Raw genomic sequence first — 19,287 nt, forward strand, 5'->3', positions numbered from 1 at the left:
GTTAGAGGGCGTATTACGCCGTTCAGTTGTAAGCAACTGCTGTCAAAAAATGGTTCAAATGGCTCTGAGCACTATGGGACTCAACTGCTGTGGTCATCAGTCACCTAGAACTTAGAACTACTTAAACCTAACTAACCTAAGGACATCACACACATCCATGCCCGAGGCAGGATTCGAACCTGCGACCGTAGCAGTCGCACGGTTCCGGACTGCGCGCCTAGAACCGCGAGACCACCGCGAGACCGATGAAGCAAAGTTCTGGCGTGATGGAGTCTTCAACATGCACAATTCGCATGTTTGGAGTGAGGATAACCCACATGCCACAGTTCCTAGCGCTCATGACATGCGCTTCTTCGTTAATGTGTGACAGGGTGTAGTTGGAGACTGTTTAATTGGGCCGAATCTGCTACCTAGGCCATTAAATGGCAGGCACTATTACAATTTTCTCGCCAGAGCATTGCCAGAATTGCTGGAAGACGTCCCGCTCCCCAGAAGACAACACATGGGGTTCCAACATAACGGGGCGCCGGCACATTTCAGCCGTCGTGTGCGTCGATTCCTGGACCAACGGTTCCCTGAAACGTGGACTGGCAGAGGTGGTCCTGTACCATGGACTGCTCGATCCCCAGATATGTACCCTCTGGACTTTTTTGTGTGGGGAGAGATGCGCAACCTTGTTTACCCAACTCCTGTTGAGAGGATCTGGTTGCCCGGAGGGTATCAGCAGCAGGAGCAATTCAGGATACTCCTGGTGTTTTTGCCCGTGTCAGACAGAATATGATCCGACGGAGTAACCCCTGTTTACGTGGCAATGGAGGAATTTTTGAAAATATACTGTAATTGAAATTGGGTTGTGTTAATATGTTGTCTCTTGTCATAAAAAATGGAAAAGTGTTTGTTGGTTTAATTAATTTTCCCTCAGAGAAATCTTCCTCTACCGATTTAACTACTACTCATAGGAAAAAATGACATTAGGAAAAAATATTTGTTTTGATGTCCCCTACAACCTCCCACAGTTTGTCGGTTTAAATATTTTTCACCCTGTAATAACAAAGTTAAAAATACAATGAGGCTGCTTAATGTACCATAACGTTACACAGCAGTCTCTATAGTCTCTCGCCGCTGCGTACGTTCATAATTATTCATAATTATCAGATCATCTCGTGAGCCATTTCAACAACACACAACATGCACAACACAACTCAGATGTACAACATACACACGGTACAGTCACATCAACGTGACCACTGATTGCGTTCGACGTCAACGTGCTATTACCACTCAGAGACGGCAGGTGGCAGCACAAACAGTGGAAGGTATATAAACCTTGACGGTTGAGGGGTAACGGGGAAGTGGGAAACTCCTCCCTTCTCTCCATCCATCTGCCACTACTCCTCCCTCTGTCTCCACCACTCTCCGCTGATGTCTGTCTCCTTCCTCTCTCTACCCAACTCCTCGTACTTCCTCTCTCTGCTCATCTTCTATGCCCCTCTCTCTCTACCCATCTCCTACTCTACCTCCCTCTGTCCGTTCCTGTCTAATCCCTCTGCCAGTGTCCTCCTATTCCCTCTCTCCATACAGCTCTTCCTTCATCTCTCTCTGTCCATCTGCACCTCTTTTTGACCATTTTCTCTTCCCACCTTTCTCTCCGCCTATCCCCTATTGGCATCTCGGTCTATCCATCTTGTCTTCACCCTTTTTCTGCCGATCTCGTCCTCTCCCTCCCCATCTCTATGCCATCCATGCCTATCCGCATGTATGCCAAATGGAATGCATTCTGATATTACCTGCGCAGCTTGCTAGTCATCCAGAGCAACTCTTTTCATCCCCAATCCGATCCCTATGGCAGTTGAGTGTACATTACCCACATTACTTCTTTCCAGACAGTAAATAATATGTATCCGAATTTGGTTGATATTGATGCAATGGTTTACGAACGTGGAACATACGTACACACATAAATCAACCTGAATTTTGCCATAGAAACTGAGGCGAATGCTGAAACTGAAATTCCCATCCAAAATATTGCCAAATAGGAGTCCTCCTTTCCACTGTCACCTGTTAAGACGTTTGACTGAAAGTGATGAGAGTTTACAACACCTTTCCCCGCTTTCTTGAGTACAATGTGGGAAAAAAGAACACTGTTTCTGTTGCGCAAGTTAATAAATAACAACGTACATTATATTACGTATCATGGACAGGTTTAGTATTTAAATGTCGGGAAAGTCCCGTCTCGGACGAGTCGGGCAACAGCTTACTTCCTCCCACATACGTCTCGTCACGAAATGACCACAACGAGGACACTTTAGAAATTAGATAATGCAGAGGCGTGCCGATGATCATTACCAGAAGAGCCACCCACCGCACAATGTCAAGTGGATTGCGGAGTATTGATTTTAAACGATATCTGCGAAAACTTGCTCAGACTCTACCAGTGTATTCAGCGATTCAGTTGATTTAAGTGTGAGACCTCCAATCTTCGTAGCAGAGTGGCATTTTTTTGTTCAACTTTTCAGTGAACTGTCAATGTTCCGGATTTGAAGAAAATTTATTCTACCACGCACTTCAATGTGCCGACACGAGTTGAATAATTGACACAATATTTAGAAGCAAGCTGTCTTTTTACCTACCTGTTGCATTATTATAACGTGATTATTAGTTAAACTGGAGCTTAATCTGACCCGTAAGTGACTGGAAAGACAGTTTACGAAATTTGCGTTATTTTTCCCCAAGGCATACAATTACTTTTCCTGCTGTTTAACACTCCAAACGTGGACGAGACAGCTTAATTAGAGCTGGAGGAGAACTGTTTAAAACCTTCAAAGAGGTATGTGCTCACAAAGCGATATTGATAGCCGATTAAGTTATATCTCCTGGTATGATAACTCAGTTGATGGTGGCTCGTACCTTACTTGCGTCTCGGAAGCAGCGTTTATATTGCGGATTCGACGTCACAAGGTCTGGTGAGGTCCCGCTAAGAATATTAAAGAAAATGGAAAGAGATGAATTTGCGTTGCAGCTTTTGCTTGCGAAATGGAAAGTATGAAGACAGCTTGATCTATCCATATATAATGATAATATATTATAGGTATTACGTAACGAATTCGTTGTTGGTATTGCCAAGAAATATCTTACTAGACCAGTGTTTTCCAGCTTTGTGGTGGTGGAAGGGGGGTAACTGGCACTGAGGGGTAAAAAGAAATTTTCTGAAGGAAAAAACAAAAGGGTTCGATCGCATTTGGGTCATGAAATTAAATTATTTTTAAAATATCATTACAATTTTCACTATTTCATAATACTGTAATACTGATAATACTGATTACACATGTTACCAATAATTCTTTTTTCTTCATATACTACCAATAACGAGATATAATGAGATGGAGATTGCGTCTTGTGAAACGAATATACAAATAGCATCTTCCTCAATTTTCCCACCCACTACACATATACATTTTAAAATACGTCTATGACGGCAAAATTGAGACATATACGTCACATATGCTTAAATATCGCTTGGAAATTCCTTGTCCGAGTTATAAGTAGTTCTCACAAAGGATCAGAAATTGATTTTGTTGTGTAGGACTTCATACGCAATGGTAAGGAGAAGTGAGCTACTGAGTGTTGCGGCAACTGTTATTGTAGGAAATATGGACAGCAACAGAATTACTTTTGAATACATTGTGAGAGGAACAGAAGGAGGTACTTGCTCATTGGTCTGAAAATGACCATAGTTGTGGTCGAAACCGGTCACCGGAAAAAATAATTTGTGATCAAGAGTGTTTTCGATAGTAAATAGCAGCAGGAAGGATTAGCGGAAAATGGGTAATAGTCTCACAAATGTTAGGAATCAGTGTACTAGACGGATTCGTTTTTCCAGCTGTCAGTGACAAAGAAGATAATACAAGATCAGTAGGATCATCATAAGGTTGATCTTTCAAGCACCTTTCATATTTCGAAGGTGCAACTGAACATTAAAGGACGTGCACGCAAGAGTGTAAGGATGCACAGTTACTTTCACACCACTCTGTGGAAACTTTGAAACGTACTGAACTAGTAAACGCTACGTGTTAAAATTGGGCTAATCGAAAGGTGAGATAAAAGCGGATACGACCTCAACTTTAAAAGCTGAGAGAATATTTTACGAAGATATTTGGAAGTTTGTTCTACTATGATTGCAAGAAGATGGGTAAGTTTCCAAGCATTTTAGAAAGTTATTTCAAGGTCTGTGAACTCATTCACTGGTCTCTTTAGAGGTATGAGACATGGTAGATCCTACATATTGACTACTCGGTTGAACTAAGACTGGAAAGGGAATCATTTTACCAGACTTTGTGGTCTTGGTGCATTTCTCAACAAGTCCACGCGTTCAAAGTAACGAACAAGACATTTGTTACAACACTCACTGGAAATGCGAACGCTGTTCCATCATTTGATGGAGCTGTAGTTACTGAGGAAGGAATATAGTCACGTATTTCTTCTTTCATTGAAGATTTAATAAAGTCAGAGGACTGTGCTCCACATAAAAACACGCTGTCGCTTTCTTAATAAAACATCGAACCTATGTCATTACTGACTGCCTTAAGTTCCATTTAATACTTCAGTAAGACGTGATATGTTCAGTAGCATTAACTTTATTGTTATTACTTGTCTCTCGAGGACCTTAGTTTATTTGCTGCAGCTACTGTGGCTGATATGGAATAGATTCAGTATTTTTCGTAAAACTAAGAAACATAACATCCCGCGTTTTACGGGCCTGTTATTGCGTTGAAGGACACCAAAACAATGTCTGCTCTTATTTATTACAGCAACAATTCACTAGAAAAGCGCCAATTACAACTTAAACTCGCACTGGAAACCATTACTACATGCATATTGCAGCTAGCTGTCTGCTGCCGTCCTCCAGTGACGACACAGCAAGCATCCCTGTATGACCGAAATTCACGCAGGAATACAGCAACCTCCTGATCTGTTTTGGTTCAATGAATAGCTCATTTCATAGTGTTTTTAGAGTATGGTATTAAGTGTCCCGCTCTCCCCAAGCACCGAGGAAGAAGGGACTTATTTTCCTTGCTTTGAAGGGACTAAAAATGCGGAAATCAGTCGCAGAATATAGCTGCAGTATGGTGATCATTGTTTCACTTTATGAAAAATTTGCTAGTGGATAAACTGCTTTAAAACTAGTCTTGTGTGTTTTCACGACGAAAAGTGTTAAAGTAGTTCATCCGTTTCAGAAACCGACAGGAGAATAAAGACAATTGATGGAATAATTTGTTGTTATCGACATGCCAGAACTGTTCATCATGAGTTGAGCATTAGTACCGGCCATTTACCACAAATCTCTGGGCTGCTCCAAAGTTTGCCCTCCTTGGGTACCATCTCAGATGACAGATAAACCCAAATCCGAACATTATTTGCAGCAAAGACGTCAGTGGTCTGTTCACGTGTTTGTCACATTTTCATAAGGACATGAAATTTTTTTTTTCATGAGTAGGGTTATGCATATCAATTTACAGGAACTCTAAAGGAAAAACTGTTTACCCGAACTCAATATCATCGACAATGTGGACCAACGAAAGAAAGGATCAAATGCTGCATTCTTCTGACGCCATTTCTAGAAACCACGGCAGAATTTCAGCTCGACTGACGAGGAGTTATTGCACCACTGAGGCCTTCATTGAGCCACAAGGAGTAATTGGTGATAAAAGAACACTTCATTATTTTGCTGACAACACTACAGTTATATCTTATTTTTACGCACTACAGTGAATGGACTCTGTACTTGATTATGCTATTAGTTAAGATAGGGAAAAAAGAAATAAATTCAAACAATAGATTTTTCAAGAGCGACTGACAGACACAGTAATCAAGACACGGTTACATAACGCCACCGTAAACGGAAAAAATATTCTTCTCAAGTGCTATTCACGTTATCTGCGGAGGCGTTAGTAGATATGACTGCCCGAAATTCCCCTCCACCTAATCGGTTTTTAAACGGTAATTTTTCCGTGCGCAGTACATTTGTAGAGTATGCTGCTCCCTATCTTAATTGTTCTTTCTCAGAGGATAACGAGTACTGTTTGCGAGTAGAAATCAGACAATGGTTATATCTGACGATGCAAAGAAATGAATTCGAGCTCAGTTCACAATCATTATTCCTTTAGATTAGTTTGCGTGATAAATTTTCTACCTCCTTCTAGGCAGGTTTTGGCCAGAATCTCTTTTTCCTCTTCTGATGAACTATATGGTTTCTATAAAACTAAGTAAACAGAAATTTCATTTTTCAATCACATCCATTTTTCTTATGTGTTATAGATTACATTTATATGAGACAGAGAATTAGGAAAGAAAGGGAAGGTATTGGTGGAAAATTGTGACTTCCAGCCGCTCAGGGCATTGCTGTAACGCAAAGATGAATGTTGAAAATTTGTGCTGGACCGAAACAAATTTTCAACTTTCGCCACTGCATTACCACAGTGCCCTGTTCGGCTGGAAGTTACGATTTCCCACCCAATCCATTCCCTTTCTTTCCCCGTCCTCTACTTCATATAAATCTATACATCAACTGCGTCATAACCACTGTTGTCTGTTCTGTCGAACATGTCCGACAGAACAGATACCACAAAGATATACACTTTTTTTTTTATTACGACGCCATTGAGATGAGAAAGAGAACTTCCTTTGAGTCGTCAATTTTCTGATTGGTTTTATGCGGCCCGCCACGAATTCAACTCCTGCACCAACCTTTTCATCTCAGAGTAGCACTTGAAACCTACATCCTGAATTATATACTGTATATATTCCAATCTCTGTCATCCTCTACAGTTTTTGCCCTCTACAGCTTTCTCTAGTACCATGTAAATCATTCCTTGATGAAACTTCCTGGCAGATTAAAACTATGTGCCGGACCGAGACTCGAACTCAGGACCTTTGCCGTTCGCGGGCAAGTGCTCTATCATCTGAGCTACCCAAGCACGACTCACGCCACGTCCTTCTGCCAGTACCTCGTCTCCTACCTTCCAAACTTCGCAGAAGCTTCTGTAAAGATTGGAAGGTAGGAGACGAGGTACTGGCAAAAGTAAAGCTGTGAGGACGGGGCGTGAGTCGTGCTTGGGTAGCTCACATGATAGAGCACTTGCATGCGAACGGCAAAGGTCCTGAGTTCGAGTCTCGGTCCGGAACACAGTTTTAATCTTCCAGGAAGTTTCATATCAGCGCACACTCCGTTGCAAAGTGAAAATCTCATTCTGTCATTCCCTGATGTCTTAACAGATGTACTATCATTCCGTCCCTTCTCCTTATATTCCTTTCCTCTCCGATTCTCCGCAGAACCTCCTTATTCTTTACCTTATCAATACACCTAATTTTCAATATTCTTCTGTAACACCACTCAAATGCTTCGGTTCTCTTCTGTTCCGGTTTTCCCTTAGTCCATATTTCACCTATCACAGCAAAAAAAGTCGCCTATAACATGAGCGGGTACTGGTTTTGTACACTGATGGCAGCGCAGGTTCGCTAATCCTCATAAGGCCTCGTACAATGTGTGTGATAACATGATTTTTAAGTCAGCCGTCTATCGTCTAGTTTTACGCTGACCTCCATCTTTTCCCAGTCGTATATTAACAGTTCCATCTCTAGACCACCGCTAACCCAAAATCCTCAAACCTATTTTGCGTAATACGAGAGTAGTTTGATAAGTCTAGTCAAAGAGAAAGAAAAAAATGTGTGTTTTGTACGTAAATCACCTTACTTCTCAACGTAGTCTTCTATGAAGGATATAAACTTGGCCCAACGATACTATAGCTCCTTCTACCCATCGGAAAAATGGGTTCTGTCAGACTCTGTAAAATACTCTCTGACTTCAACTATCACTTTCTCATTTGATGAAAACGTCCTCCCAGCAAGCCCGACTTTCAAGTTATGGAACAAGAAGAAGTCACTTCGTGCTACGTCTGGTGAATAGGGTGGTCAAGGGATCAATTCAGATTCCAGTTCACACACTTTCGCCATTGTTACCGCTATGTGTGGGGTAATGTGAGTCATCCTAGTGAAAGAGCACGTTTTTACGTACCAACATATGTCTCTTTTCAGACAATGAAAATTTCAAACTGTTCAACAATTAAGCATAATGGGGTCCAGTTATGGTACTACGTTTTTCCAAGTAATCTATGAGGATCTCCTTTTCCCAAAAAACAGTGGCAACCACATTACCAACCCACTTTCACCAGCCTTTGTCCATTGTTTAGACTGCCGTCTTGACTATGGGTTGCAGTGACGGATCCAGGTTTCATCAACAGTCACAAATTGCTGCTAAAAGTTTGGAGGATTGCGGTTAAACATCACCAGACATTGTGAGTAAAAGCAATCGCAGCACCCAGCCCGTACGCAGCTTCTTCATAGTCAATTCTCCGAGCAGGATTTAATGCACATGCTCGGTCGAGATGTCAACAGCCTCAGCAATCTCACAAATTTTCATTCGGCGATCTTTCATTACCACATCATGGATTTTGTCAATGGTTTTTCTCGCAGACAATAAAGTGCATTTAAAAGATAAAAATATGCTTTTTACAATTACAGTTTAGCTTTATAATGTTTCACAGATATATTACTTTAATTTGTAATTTAAATAGGAGTCATAGCATAATCTCTGATGTAATTGTGATTAAACTGTCGGTTACAAATTGATGTGTATATGTAAATGTTATACCGAAAGCCTGTAACAGGACTTTTGTGAATGCAGCGAGTGAAGATGTATTCATTCGTCGCATTCCGTTGATTCAAATATGGCCTTCGATTTAAAGCAACTGCAGTTTCTCATGTGGATTGCATTCGTTATGAGTATCAACAAGAAACAGTACCAATCAGTTTGTGTGGCAGACACTAAACATACCAGGCAACTTCGGGCACTGCAGAAAGTTGTGCATAAAATAGAAATAAGAACTTGGCAGAAAACAACGAATCTTACTATTAGCGGCAGCACATGTTCCACTGTCCAGTTATCTACTACGGACAGTCTTCCAACGAAATATTTCCTGGCCCATTGTATTAAGCACTTCTTCATGTCGTTCTTTTTACCTGTGCACTCAATTTTTAACATTCTGCGATACTATTAGATTCCAAATGCTTGCGAACTTCTGGTAGTCCAGTTCTCATTTCCATAAATGTTGTACAGTTTCAGAAACTTGTACCTGATTTCCATAACAGTATCTGATACTAGTCGAGCTATTTTGTTGAAGGAAGTTTCCTTCGAGTATGACGATCGACTTCTGATCCTCTTTGCTGCGGCCACCGCGTGTAATCTCACTTCCTCGATGAGAGAATTATTTCACTTCTTCCGCTACGGTGTCATTCCTAGATCTCTGTAATCTATTTTGTGAACTCTGGTCTTCCTGTGTCAAAAGTTGTCACCTGTCTATCCATCATCATATTCGACTCATTTGCTTATCCCTAATGGGTCTGTGACCACTAAATGAAACACAAAAGTTGAAACATAAATACACTCCTGGAAATTGAAATAAGAACACCGTGAATTCATTCTCCCAGGAAGGGGAAACTTTATTGACACATTCCTGGGGTCAGATACATCACATGATCACACTGACAGAACCACAGGCACATAGACAGAGGCAATAGAGCATGCACAATGTCGCCACTAGTACAGTGTGTATCCACCTTTCGCAGCAATGCAGGCTGCTATTCTCCCATGGAGACGATCGTAGAGATGCTGCATGTAGTCCTGTGGAACGACTTGCCATGCCATTTCCACCTGGCGCCTCAGTTGGACCAGCGTTCGTGCTGGACGTGCAGACCGCGTCAGACGACGCTTCATCCAGTCCCAAACATGCTCAATGGGGGACAGATCCGGAGATCTTGCTGGCCAGGGTAGTTGACTTACACCTTCTAGAGCACGTTGGGTGGTACGGGATACATGCGGACGTGCATTGTCCTGTTGGAACAGCAAGTTCCCTTGCCGGTCTAGGAATGGTAGAACGATGGGTTCGATGACGGTTTGGATGTACCGTGCACTATTCAGTGTCCCCTCGACGATCACCAGAGGTGTACCGCCAGTGTAGGAGATCGCTACCCACACCATGATGCCGGGTGTTGGCCCTGTGTGCCTCGGTCGTATGCAGTCCTGATTGTGGCGCTCACCTGCACGGCGCCAACCACGCATACGACCATCATTGGCAGAAGCGACTCTCATCGCTGAAGACGACACGTCTCCATTCGTCCCTCCATTCACGCCTGTCGCGACACCACTGGAGGCGGGCTGCACGACGTTGGGGCGTGAGCGGAAGACGGCCTAACGGTGTGCGGGACCGTAGCCCAGCTTCATGGAGACGGTTGCGAATGGTCCTCGCCGATACCCCAGGAGCAACAGTGTCCCTAATTTGCTGGGAAGTGGCGGTGCGGTCCCCTACGGCACTGCGTAGGATCCTACGGTCTTGGCGTGCATCCGTGCGTCGCTGCGGTCCGGTCCCAGGTCGACGGGCACCTGCACCTTCCGCCGACCACTGGCGACAACATCGATGTACTGTGAAGACCTCACGCCCCACGTGTTGAGCAATTCGGCGGTACGTCCACCCGGCCTCCCGCATGCCCACTATACGCCCTCGCTCAAAGTCCGTCAACTGCACATACGGTTAACGTCCACGCTGTCCCGGCATGCTACCAGTGTTAAAGACTGCGATGGAGCTCCGTATGCCACGGCAAACTGGCTGACACTGACGGCGGCGGTGCACAAATGCTGCGCAGCTAGCGCCATTCGACGGCCAACACCGCGGTTCCTGGTGTGTCCGCTGTGCCGTGCGTGTGATCATTGCTTGTACAGCCCTCTCGCAGTGTCCGGAGCAAGTATGGTGGCTCTGACACACCGGTGTCAATGTGTTCTTTTTTCCATTTCCAGGAGTGTAGATAAAATACCAGTCTAAGACGAACCGGAAATTATCGGGTCGGTAACATACGCACCCCTGTTTCTAACTTATTTTAGACGGATTGTTGTCGTTATTTGGGTTAGAGGCACTAAACAGACGATTGGCTCGAGTACTTAGGTAGCTGAAGTTTGTCATTGTTATCTTTCTAATATCAATTACAGTAGAGATGATTAAAGCCTCAGAACACTTATTACACAATTAACTTACTCGTTCCAAATTGTTGATCTAATGTCCATGAAAGATGTAGTTCCCAGAAACTGGAAGAATGCTGTAATTATTCTACTTCACAAGAAAAATGAAAGACAGTACATAGAAACAGATCTGTCAACCTCCTCTTCGCAAAGTACATAATATTCATGAAAATGATCACAAACAGAACAGAAAAAAGGCGGAATTTGAGTCAATAAAAGGAGGACACAAGCATCAAAGGCAGCTGTAGCTCGATAGACGAATTTACAAGTCGTAAACGAAAATATAAAACGAAGTAATGACTATAATTTAACACTTTGTCTGTGATTTATCAATACAGGCCGAACATTTTGTGCATTCAGTAAACGAATGACATTACGCATTTCGCATGATTTTCGATGGTTGCTCCCATTTCGAAAGGTTACAGAACGAAGAGGCGTGATTGTTCGGCAACCAAAATCTGCTCACACTGAGACAGGGGAAGGACCCAACAGGCACGCTTACTATAGCGATGGTGGGGGATCGCCGTCGGGCGTGGGGTACAATCGTTTTTTTACTTTCTGGACGGCCCTCGTATCTCTGATACGTCTTTCATTAAATTTCGTGACGATACTAGGAAATGCAGATCTGAAATAAGCGATTCTGTTATCAAACCCATTCTCAGCAAGTCCTAGAGGAGTTTCACTGACTCCTGAAGTGCAGAATACAGAGAAGAAGTAGTCACACGTCTGAACTACCTTTGGTTTTCTGTGGGCGTAAACTACCGCAATGAATGGATGAACTTAATACAGAAACTTCGAAAGTAAATCTGAAAATCAATTATGCTATTGTTGTTGTGGTCTTCAGTCCGAAGACTCATTTGATACAGCTCTCGATGCTATTCTATCCCATGCGTGCCTCTTCATCTCCGAAGAACTACTGAAAGCTACATAGTCCAGAATTTGCTTACTGTTTTCCTCTCTCGGTCTCCCTCTAATATTTTTATCCCACACATCTCCCTCCAATACTAAATTACTGACCCCTTCATGTTCTATCAACCGATTCCTTATTTTGGTCAAGTTGTGCCGCGAATTTCTTATCTCCATGTTCTGTTCTGTAATTCCTCATTAATTACGTGATCGACTCATCTAATCTTTTGCGCCACATTTCGAAAGAGTTTATTATGTTTTTATCTATACTGTTTACCGTCCACGTTTCACTTCCATACATGGCTACACTCTGGATAAATACCCTCAGAATAAATTTTCGGAATCTTAAATCAATATTCAATGGTAAAAAATTTCTCTTCTTCAGAAATGCTTTTCTTGCCAATGCCAGTCTACGTTTAATATCCTCTCTACATCAGCCATTTGAAGCACGAATAGCAAAACTCATCTACTACTTCAAACGACTTGTTTCCTTATCTGATTCCGTTAGCGACATCTGATTTAATTCAGGTAAATTCCATCATCCCTGTTTTTCTTTTGTTGACGTTTATCTTATATCCTCCTGTCAAAAACAGTCCATTCCGTTCAGCTGCTCTTCCAAGTCCTTTGCTGTTTATGACAGAATTGCACTGTCATCGGCAAACCTCAAAGTTTTTATTTCTTCTCCCTGAACTTCAATCCCTACCCCAAATTTTTCTTTGGTTGCCTTCTATGCTTGTTCAATGTACAGACTGAATAACATCGGGGATAGGCTACAATCCCGCTTCACTCTATTTTCAGCCACTGCCTCCGTTTCATGCCCCTCGACCCTTACAACTGCCGCATGGTTTCTGTACAAATTGTAAATGGCCCTTCGCTCCATGTATTTTACCCCTATTACCTACAGAACATCAAAGAGAGTATTCCAGTCAACACTGTCAAAAGTTTTCTCTAAATCTACAAATGCTATAAATGTAATGTGCCCTTTGCTTAACCTATCGTCTAAGATAAGTCTTACGGTCAGTATTGTCTCGAGTGTTCCTACATTTCTGCGGAATCCAAATTGATAAACCCTAAGGTCGGCTTCAACGTTTTTATTCTTCTGTAAAGAATTCGTGTTGGCATTTCGCAGTCCTGACTTATTAAACTGCTATTTTCAAACGTTTCAGCAATTGCTTTCTTTGGAACTGAAACTGCTACATTCTTCTTGAAATTTGAGAGTATTTCACCTGTCTCGTACATCCTGCACACCAGATGGAATAGTTTTGTCATGGCTGGCTCTCCCAAGGCTATCAGTAGTTCTGGCGGAATATCGTCTCCTTGCAGGGCCTTGCTTTCAGAGCTTTGTCAAATTCTTCTTTCAATATCGTATCTCCCATCTCATCCTCATCCACGTCCACTTCCATATGTTGCTTTAAAGTTCATCTTCCATAGAAAAGGCACTCTATATACTCCTTCCACCTTTCAGTAATAATAAGACTAAATGTATCAACACGTCGAAAGATAACTATGCAAATTGATATTGAATTCATAAAGCGAATTGTCAGTTACCTTTAGGTGCGACACATTAAGACATTACCACTGGACAGACAGCAAAAAGAAGAAGAAAACCTAGCTTATTTTTCTGAAAGCAAACAGTTTTCAAAAATAAGGTCCCAATAAGTCTCAAACAGGAAGTTTGAAATCAATGTGACTAACCGGTTTCAAGTAACAGAATAACACGTTATTGCAACGTGAAAACCATCCACAAACCAAGGTCGGTCAACACGCTATGGAGTAATGCATGTTAGGAATTACTAGTACAAAATATCAAACAAACTAATGGATTACAGGACAGAATGAAATAAAAGAATTTAACTATAATTATAACGAAAACGGAAGGAAGACAAAGTTGAACATGGATGTTAGATGGACCAAGAACCTTGTTTGTTGGGTATCATTAGATTAGGCTTGCAAAGTAGAAGCTAGGAGAAAAATCCTACGAAAATACCTGGACGAAAACGTGAATGTTGTCATAACAGCCCTTTACACCGAACCTAAATGTCAACGTGAAGAACTTCTTTAGATAACAGAGAAGAAGAAAAAAAATGGTTCAAATGTCTCTGAGCACTATGGGACTCAACTGCTGAGGTCATTAGTCCCCTAGAACTTAGAACTACTTAAACCCAACCAACCTAAGGACATCACACACATCCATGCCCGAGGCAGGATTCGAACCTGACACCGTAGCAGTTGAGAAAAGAAGAATCCTGGGTTCAAACATGTTGGGGATATAACATAAGGCGCGAAAAAGTCAGAAGATTATCATGGTACTCTCTCTTTCTGTTGGTAAGTCAATATCATATTTTTTATTTTTTTTTTATTTTTTTTTTTTTATTTTTTAGCGCTATGGGACTAAACTGCTGAGGTCATCAGTCCCCTAGAACCTAGAACTACTGAAACCTAACTAACCGAAGGACATCACACACATTCATGCCCGATGCAGGATTCGAACCTGCGACCGCAGCAGTCGCGCAGTTCCAGACTGTAGCTTATAGAACCGCTCGGCCACTCCGGCCGGCTCAACATCAGATTAAAATGTTCTCGCTATCATAAGAACGAAACGTACTTTTGTTGTGTGCTGTTGCCAGAAGTTCGTCGAAGTCTGCCATGGTTCCAAAAGTAGGGTCGATGTCCCTGAAATCTGAAATGTCGTAACCATTGTCAGCCATCGGCGACCTGAAGATAGGAGACATCCATATCGCTGACACTCCCAGATCTCTCAGGTAGTCCAGTTTCTCGATTATACCTGCAAACAATACAGACACCTATTGTAAATTTCTCCGATTTTCATGAGGTAACGTAGTTGCATAGGGAATTTTTTTTTAGTTCAAATACTGAAAGTAAAATATCAGAACATAGTGAAATTACATCTTGTCAGCATTCTATATGTTCTTCGTTATCCGGAAAGGAATGTGTAAGCTCGCGCGTCTACTGAAATATCTCTGAGCTCGTGAATAATGAGGCTTAACCGCTGTATTTTGCTTCGTGTGGCGTGGTTAGCCGCAATTAGTGTTTTCGTCGGGTAAACGTGACTTACAGCAATTTTTTAAGTGTTAAAGCCACATCGTGTGTGTGTGTGTGTGTGTGTGTGTGTGTGCGTGTGTGTGTGTGAGTGAGTGATGCGCGCGCGCTCTAATGTGTACATACTGCGTGTGTGTGTGTTAGGGGCCGGGCTTATTTATATAACAGTAATTGACGTCCTTAAATACACACACACACATATACAGGGTGGTCCATTGATCGTGACCGGGCCAAATATCTCACGAAATAAGTGTCAAAAGAAAAAACTACAAAGAACGAAACTTGTCTAGCTTGAAGGAGGAAACCAGATGGAGCTATGGCTGGCCCGCTAGATGGCGCTGCCATGGGTCAAACTGATATCAACTGCGTTTTTAAAAATAGGAAACCCCATTTTTATCACATATTCGTGTAGTACATAAAGAAATTTTTAATGTTTTAGTTGGACCACGTTTTTCGCTTTGTGATAGATGGCGCTGTAATAGTTATAAACATATGGCTCACAATTTTAGACGAACAGTTGGTAACAGGTAGGGTTTTTAAATTACAATACAGAACGTAGGTACGTTTGAACATTTTATTTCGGTTGTTCCAGTGTGATGCGTGTACCTTTTCTGAACTTATAATTTCTGGGAATGCATGCTGTTACAGCGTGATTACCTGTAAATACCACATTAATGCAATAAATACTCAAAATGATGTCCGTTAACCTCAATTCATTTGGCAATACGTGTAACGACATTCCTCTCAACAGCGAGTAGTTCCCCTTTCGTAATGTTCGCACATGCATTGACAAAGCGCTGATGAATGTTGTCAGGCATTGTCGGTGGATTACGATAGCAAGTATCCTTCAACCTTCCCCACAGAAAGATACCCGAGGACGTGAGACCCGGTGAACGTGAGGGCCATAATATGGTGCTTTGACGACCAATCCATCCGCACGCGAGCTAAGTGGCGGACATCCATCATGTTCGAAGTACATCGCCATTCTGTCATGCAGTGAAACATCTTGTAGTAAAATCGGTAGAACATTACGTAGGAAATCCGCATGCATTGCACCATTTAGATTGCCATCGATAAAATGGGGGCCAATTATACTTCCTCCCATAATAGCGCACCATACATTCACTGATGTTCCACTTGTTGCAGCCATCGTGGATTTTTTGTTGTCCAATAGTGCATATTATGCCGTTTTACGTTAACGCTTTAGGTGGATGACGCTTCGTCGCTAAATAGAACGCGTGCAAAAAATTCTGTCATCGTCCCGTAATTTCTCTTGTGCCCAGTGACAGGACTGTTCACGACGTTCAAAGTCGTCGCCGTGCAATCCTGGTGCATAGAAATACGGTACGGATGCAATCGATGTTGATGTAGCATTGTCAACAACGACATTTTTGAGATTCACGATTCTCACGCAATTTGTCTGCTACTGATGTGCGGATTAGCCACGACAGCAGCTAAAACACCTACTTGGGCATCATCATTTGTTGCAGATCGTGGATGACGTTTCACATGTGGCTGGACACTTTCTGCTTCCTTAAATAACGTAACTAACCGGCGAACGGTCCGGATACTTGGATGATGTCGTCCAGGATACCGAGCAGCATACATCGCACACACCCGTTGGGCATTTTGATAACAATAGCCACATATAAACACGATATCGACCTTTTTTGCAATTGGGAAACGGTCCATTTGAACACGGGTAATGTATCACGAAGCAAATACCGTCTGCACTGGCGGAATGTTGCGTGATACCACGTTTGTGACTATTACAGCGCCATCTACCACAAAGCGAAAAAAAATGGTCCAACTAAAACATTAATATTTCTTTACGTACTACACGAACATGTAATAAAAAATTGGGTTTCCTATTTTAAAAAACGCAGTTGATACCCGTTTGACCTATGGCAGCGCCATCTAGCGGGTCAAACATAGCGACATCTGATTACCCCCTTCAAACTAGACGAGTTTCGTTCTTTGTAGTTTTTTCGTTTGATGCGGATTTCGTGAGATATTTGGCCCGGTCACTATAAATGGACCACCCTGTATATACACACACCCATCAAAAAATAATAATTTTGTATCACTTTGGTTCCATGGGTTCCGGAACCTGTACAGAAAATTGGAATAAAGATCAACATAGACATCGTTTCCGCCCTTTTTATTGCTCGTGAAGACCAATCGTTGCATGTTGTACCACCATACAGCGAGACCTTCAGAGGTGAGGTCCAGATTGCTGTACACACGGGTACCTCTAATACCCAGTAGAAGGTCCTCTTGGATTCATGCATGCCTGCATTCGTAGTGGCATACTATCCACAAGTTCATCAAGGCAGATTGTCCCACTCCTCAACGACGATTCGGCGTAGATCCATCAGAGTGGTTGGTGTGTCACGTCGTCCATAAACAGGCCTTCTCAATCTATCCCAGGCATGTTCTAAAGGGTTCATGTCTAAAGAACATGCTGGCCACTAATTGAGCGATTTCGTGTCCTGAAGGAATCATTCACAAAATGTGCACGATGGGGCACGAATTGTCGTCCATGAAGACGAAAGCGTCGCCAATATGCTCCTGATATGGTTCCGCTATGGAGCGGGGGATGGCATTCACGTATCGTACAGACGTTACGGCGCCTTCCATGACCACCAACGACTTACGTCGGCCCCACATAATGCCGCTCCAAAACCTCCACCTTGCTGCACTTGCTGGACAGTGTGTCTAAGGCGTTCAGCCTGACCGGGTTGCCACCAAGCACGTCTCCGACAATTGTTGGTTGAAATCATATGTTACACTCATCGGTGAAGAGAATGCCATGCCCATTCTGTGTGGTCCTTTCGGTATGTTGGTGGGCCCATCTGTACCGCGCTGCATGGTGTCATGTTTGAAAAGATGGAGCTCGCCATGGGCGTCGGGAGCGAAGCTGCTCATCATGCAGCCTACTGCGCACAGTTTCAGTCGCAAAATGACATTCTGTGGCTGCACGAAAAGCGGTATTCAACATGCCGCGAAGCTGTCTGTGTTCCACCGAGCCACAATCCGTAGGTAGCGAACATCCACTGCAATAGCAGCCCTTGGGCGGCCATACGGATACCTGTTGTCGACAGTTCCTGTCTCTCTGTATCTCCTCCATGTCCGAACAACATCGCTATGGTTCACTCCGAGACGCCTCGAATCTGCCCTTGTTGAGAACGCTTCCTGGCACAAATTAACAATGAAGAAGCGATCGAACCGTGGTATTGACCATGTAGGCAAGGTTGAACTACAGGCAAAACGGGCCGTGTATCTCCTTCCTGATGGAATGACTGGAGCTAATAGGCTGTCGGACCTCGTCCGTCTAACAGGCGCTGCTCATGCACGGTTGTTTACATCTATTGGCGGTTTTAGTGACATTTCTGAGCAGTCAATGGGAATGTGTCTGTGATACAATATCGACAGGCAACGTCTGTCTTAAGGAGTTCTGAGAACCGTGGTTGGGGGGTTGTTTGAGGAAGGAGACCAGACAGCGAGGTCATCGGTCTCATCGGATTAAGGAAGGATGGGGAAGGAAGTCGGCCGTGCCCTTTCAAAGGAACCATCCCGGAATTTGCCTGGAGTGATTTAGGGAAATCACGGAAAACCTAAATCAGGATGGGTGGACGCGGGATTGAACCATCGTCCTCCCGAATGCGAGTAGAGTGTCTAACCACTGCGCCACCTCGCTCGGTGAGAACCGTGGTGTTGCATTCCTGCTGCAGCAGGTCAGTTGAAGTAGAGCAGTGAGCGGCGATAACTGTGTTCAGGTCAGCTGCTCTGTGCATTTTCTGGAAGCGCGGAAGACCAGTTCGAGGTGCTAACCATATATATATAGGAAACATGGACAGTGTGCATGGGTCAGTATTTAAGTGACACTTAGGTGGAACGCACAACAGTGTTTCCTTTAGACACTGCATGCCGTCATCCTTGATGGCAATGCACGAAGCCAGACGCTGAATCCAGTACAGGAGCTCCTGCCTACGTGGGAGGTACTGGAACATACACCGTACTCACCAGATAGGAATACGTGCGATTACGGCCTGTTCTCTAAAATGAAGGAACCTCTTCGTGGCATGTACAAGAGAAGAAGACATCATCTGTGCCATAGGGCGGTGCTTCCAAGATATCGACCGTGGCAGGTGCGCTGATGGTGTTCGACGCTTTCCACCTCTGTGGGGGAAAAT

The 19,287-nt window shown here is 43.2% G+C and overlaps 1 protein-coding gene across 1 annotated transcript in view; it reads right to left on the reverse strand.

Annotated features, from left to right (window-relative positions):
• Window positions 1-19,287, reverse strand: part of LOC126340110 (uncharacterized) — a 353,496-nt gene that overhangs the window by 195,986 nt on the left and 138,223 nt on the right. The window contains exon 12 of the mRNA XM_050001681.1: window positions 14,637-14,816. Within this exon, the coding sequence (XP_049857638.1) occupies window positions 14,637-14,816 (180 nt within the window). The remainder of the gene's footprint in view (window positions 1-14,636; window positions 14,817-19,287) is intronic.

The sequence above is a fragment of the Schistocerca gregaria genome, chromosome 1, assembly GCF_023897955.1.
Source record: "Schistocerca gregaria isolate iqSchGreg1 chromosome 1, iqSchGreg1.2, whole genome shotgun sequence".
Taxonomy (NCBI): Eukaryota; Metazoa; Arthropoda; class Insecta; order Orthoptera; family Acrididae; genus Schistocerca; species Schistocerca gregaria.